We start from the raw sequence: 5,069 nt of genomic DNA, 5'->3' as shown, positions 1-5,069 counted from the left end.
AAAGGGAAGTCCCCATTCCCTGTAAAATACTTTGCGTGGTCAACAATAAAAGCATAAGGATTATTATCTATACTGCAAATGACCACTTATATGTCAACACTATCAAGATAAGAACTTACCGATGCATGTTTTTTTAAACAAGTTTACATGCTTTTAATACTGATTAAATGTGTTTTTGGCAAACATTTAGCTGATCATGATTGTAGGCTCCAAAGATTGTAACTGCTACATGCAACATTTTACTGGGCACAGGTGTAATAAGGCAACTTGCTGAAACTCAAGACTGGTGAAAAACAAGAATTGCCGATTGTTTATCTACCCAATTTGTACATTTGATTACATGTCATCTTACATGTCACAGATATGAAACCCACAATCACACATGCCAAGAACAAAGAAGTGTATACAGACTCCTTTGAGTTGCCCACCTTTAAGCCATCAGTCTTGTAACAGGTCATGGATTACAAATGCCCACAGCCACTCCCCACTACTGGTTATCTTGCAAGAAGCTTTTGAAAGGACAGTGCCATCATGCCTTGGAAATAGCTTTAAAGTAAATCCAGATTAATTTACTTATTTTTGTTGTCCCCATATTCTACCTGACCAAAATCACTTATGGAAATGAAGTCAGGGGTCCACAAAAGTAGAAAGAACATTTTATCAAAAAAAATGGTGGGCAAAGTGGGGATACAAATGAGGACAGAGACAATCGTTGACCCTTTAATTTCTGGTTCCGTGAGGTGGACTGCTAGGAAATATTCAGGCCGTCCCTACAACAGAAGACTACTGACAGAAAACATTTTAAAAAAGGAGATTTTTTTACCTCAAATGGTTATGGAAATGTGGCAATCATATATTCTTTAAAAAGTGAAAAGTTTCATTCATAAAACTTTCAAAATGTTAACAAAAAGGTACTGCTAAATTTCTACAACACTGCTATCATTAAACAAGGATGAGATTTGGGCATATAAAATACATTTACAGTCAAAAAGTAAGATAATTACCAACTGAATAAGGAGGTGGTATATCTATAACTGCTTAACAGAAGATATTAAAAATGTGTTCCCATTTTCCCCCATCAACGTTTACAAACCAAAAATATGCAAGACTGAAAAAATAATTTCTAAACGTTCTTATAATCATGAATAAAAGACCTTCAAATACAATACAACAACTAAACTGAATTGAGAAAACAGCACTTCAAAGCAAGCAAAAGTCCAATTATGTCAAATTATTTTGGTGGATCTGTGTTGATGCCGTATTTTTCCTTGAGAAGTTTTAGTTGTTCCTCTTTTTTCTTTGTATCCATTTTCTGGAAAGCCTGAAAAAAAAAAGTTTGACAGATCATAAAAACAGCCAATATGTACAAATTGCCCACTTATGCAAATACGTATATGAAACTAAACATAGATAACCTAAAAAACATCCGGAAATACTGCAACACTCAATAATTTGTCATGTACATATATCATTTTTTGTGAACTATATCTCTTCCATCTGAAGATCTAAATCTTCAAATAAAATGGACTCATTTGCTTTTACACTAAAAACAATAATTGAAAAGCAATGTTTTAATATGCATACCCTGTTAGCATTGTAGTACAAGACAACAAGATATCTGTTGCAAACATTAAATCCAGATAAGTGATCACAGGCATTCTTGGCATCAAAGATGTCTTCATAGACAACATATGCTGTTCCTCTTGTCTCTGGTGTGTTCCCACTAGGAAAAAAATATGTCCGATTAATGAAATGTAAATAACGTTAATGCAAAAATAATATGAAAACATACAAAATATAAAAGCACCTGACTTCAATAAAAGCCCTTGAAGAAATTGAAAGGTTAAGTTTGTAATTTGTTATTATTTTCATTTTGAAGTCTCTAGCACCAGCACAAGAATGACAATATCACAACAGTTCTATTTGGCACTTAGAATTAAACAGGTAAAATGTAAAAAAAAGTTTAACAGAAAAAACAATCACAAAATATTGTCACTGCTATATTTTGTGTACTGCTTTATTTTTAAGAATTTGACAAATCACAATTTCAGCCATTTTCAATAATCTTGTGCATGACCTTCACCTTGATTCTTCTGGTAGGTTGCAATCTCTGTGAATATTCTATTTTTTGGATTCCTTATGCAATTGTGAGAATACATACAGGCGTGTAGGTTTCTTCAGTTATTCAATTTATTGTATTATTAATTTAATCAAAAAATAAAAATACATATTTATACATTTTAAACTGTCTACATTCTTATAGGTTTTCAATTTGTATGCTTATATCTGAAATCTAACATGCTACAAACATTGAGCTTTCTCATGAGGGAAGTAATCTATGTATGCATACTAAATCTAAGGGTCAGATAACCCCAAGATCCAAATTTCACTACAATTGGAAATGAAAGAAATATGCAGTAAAAGAGACTCTATACAAAAGTAACATTAGACCTTAACTTGATGGTGTGTGTTAACAGTGGGAGTGTTGCAAAACACACCAAGCAAAAGCCATTTATAACAATGATTTTGTTTGTAACAAAGGAAACAATGCTAACCTGAAACTAAGTTCATCCAAAGCAAATGTAAATTGTGTTGGAGAAAGTGATCTATAGCAGTATTAGCCCAATTCTGACATTGAACATGAACAGAAGTTCTACAGAATTTGGGAAAAATCATACCCAAGAAAAAATAATAAATTAATGGGAATAATTTTAATTGAGGTAGGAAGTGATATGACTGGTAAACACAAGCTGTAACACGTTTTGCTCTTTTGGAGTCCCCAGTCTTTACTCTTGTCCAATCTTTTCATTCCCAAAAATCATTTGTAATAAATTGAGTTTACAAGCAATATACATTGGTAGCTGCAGCTCCACACATTACAAGGCAATATAACAGAACTTTAGGTAGTGATTAAGTAAACAAATAATAAAATAGGGGCAACCAAATCTGCTGCAAAGCTAGAAACCCTGACATCAATGCTCATATGGCACTCGATCCATCTTCCTAACATGAAGAAAATACAGGTAGTAGTCTAGAGGAGGGTTCCCAATCCTGGTCCTGGAGGTCCTGCTGGTTTTCATTCCAGCCAAGGTTAATAACCTCAAATTGAAAATGGAAGCTTTAATTGAACTAGCACGTTGCTTGATTGTAACGTGTGGAAACTTTTTATTTTGTACTTAAGACATTTGGGATTTTATATTACTTTTAAAACTCAAAGAGCAAAGAGGTGATCTCCGATACGATTAAGAGAGTAAACAATCAAACAGCTCAAACTCATACTATTATTAAGTCAATCAAAGGTTCAAATGTGTAACCTGTGCTTGGCTTGAGCAAAAAACGACTGATAAAGCAGTATAGCCCTCCAGGACCAGGAGTGGAAACCCATTGTCTAGATCACTTGTAAAAGTGCGAAAAGAGTAACAGGTGGTCTTGTTTTTAGCCTCTGCTCCCAAACCCAGACGCTAAAGTGTGATTCTTGTTGACATATCACTCTGCACTACCTCTACGTTATACAAATAAAATATCCATTAAACTTTTTTTGAATATTTTATTTTGTCCAAAGCCATAATTATAATGTGCATTAAGACTGGCAGTTACATGAATTGTGGTAGTTCTTAAAATGTATCCATTTACGCCCTCTAAGTGAAAGGCATATTAAAAAAAAAAACACCTTATAACACTTACACTCGGATTTGCCGTATTGGTCCATACTTTCCAAATATATCATACATTTCTTCCGCTGTGATTTTGTAAGGAAGATTACGAATATAGAGGATTCTGTTTACTTCTGGCGGCAATCGAATCTGACAAAAGGAAACATCAAAATAATTTTTAAATAATTCAAACTTGACACTTCATATAATCACTTTAAACTAGTTAAGAAATCCTGAAGAAGATATCCATTTATAAATTGACTAAAGAGCGTCAAAATACCATTTTATCAAAAGCACCTTTTGCTAATTAGTACATTATTGTTGTATATTAGAGAAAGAGGGAAATCAAACATTTATATTACAAGTTTGATACACGTTGAATGCATGTTTGGAAAAAAATAGTCTTTTTGTACTTCCATCGAAGTACAAACCCCATTCTTTATAAATTATGTGATTGTGCTCTTATTTAAATAAACATTTACCGAACAAATAAGTTACTGAAACAAACAAGATTTTAGCAAAACGGGCCCAGTTAGCTCAGTAACACAAATAACATAATAACTCAAATACACGATTGAAAAAGATTTAAAAAATATTTAAAACAACTTACATTAGCTCTTTTAGCTGCCTGCATAGCCATGATTGCGATTTATTTCCACAATCCTACTAACAAAAATAAAGACGCCACGAACAGTGGTTACAATCCTGATTCCTCGTTGTCTCACAGGAAGAGTGATCAAGAAAATGGACGCATAGTGATGACGTCTCTCCTATCGTAAATCTAAAGGGTAATGTTTATAGGGTACGTTCACTATGCAGACTCTTGTCGTCTTCTCCCTTTGGTGTATTCTTCGACGTTCAATAAAATCCGGTCTGCGTGAACTCCAGCGGAAAAAAACAAACGTATTATTATTATTATTATTATTATTATTATTATTATTATTATTATTATTATTATTTACAACAGTATACAAATTTAAAAAATCGAATGAATCAATAGAACAAGAAATCAGATTGGAAATTTCAACATTACATTGTATGACACATAAAATAAGCATACTGTATATGAAGGAATTGCGAAAAACAGTTTTCATATTTTTATATTTTACACTATCCAAAAATTGCATACTAATTGAATTTATAAACTATTTGAAGCACATAGAAGTTTTAAGTACTCTGTGTAAATTGTGCTACTATTAATATAACATTTAACATTATACTGTATTAACAGTAGATGTATTAACATTATACTGTATTTACTCATAAGAGCAAGAACAATGCCCTTATAAGTTAAATTTATAAGGATAGTTCTGCTTTTTAATCAAGAACAAACATAACAATACCAAAAGCCTGTTGTATAATGACTTGGAAAAAATCAGTTCAATAGCTTTAATACCAGACTCAGAAAAATACAGA

At 32.3% G+C, this 5,069-nt stretch overlaps 1 protein-coding gene across 1 annotated transcript; it reads right to left on the bottom strand.

The window, feature by feature from the left end:
* Nucleotides 1-282: 282 nt before the first annotated feature.
* Nucleotides 283-4,406, bottom strand: sf3b6 (splicing factor 3b, subunit 6). Its single transcript, XM_006625950.3, has 4 exons — nt 4,264-4,406; nt 3,685-3,803; nt 1,585-1,723; nt 283-1,321 (listed from the first exon to the last, which is right to left on the bottom strand). The coding sequence occupies exons 1-4, from the start codon at nt 4,291-4,293 to the stop codon at nt 1,232-1,234; spliced, it is 378 nt and encodes a 125-aa protein (XP_006626013.1). The 5' UTR covers nt 4,294-4,406; the 3' UTR covers nt 283-1,231.
* Between the last annotated feature and the right edge of the window lie 663 nt (nt 4,407-5,069).

This window comes from Lepisosteus oculatus, chromosome 2 (assembly GCF_040954835.1).
Source record: "Lepisosteus oculatus isolate fLepOcu1 chromosome 2, fLepOcu1.hap2, whole genome shotgun sequence".
NCBI lineage: Eukaryota > Metazoa > Chordata > Actinopteri > Semionotiformes > Lepisosteidae > Lepisosteus > Lepisosteus oculatus.
This window is presented reverse-complemented; position numbering and strand designations above follow the sequence as displayed.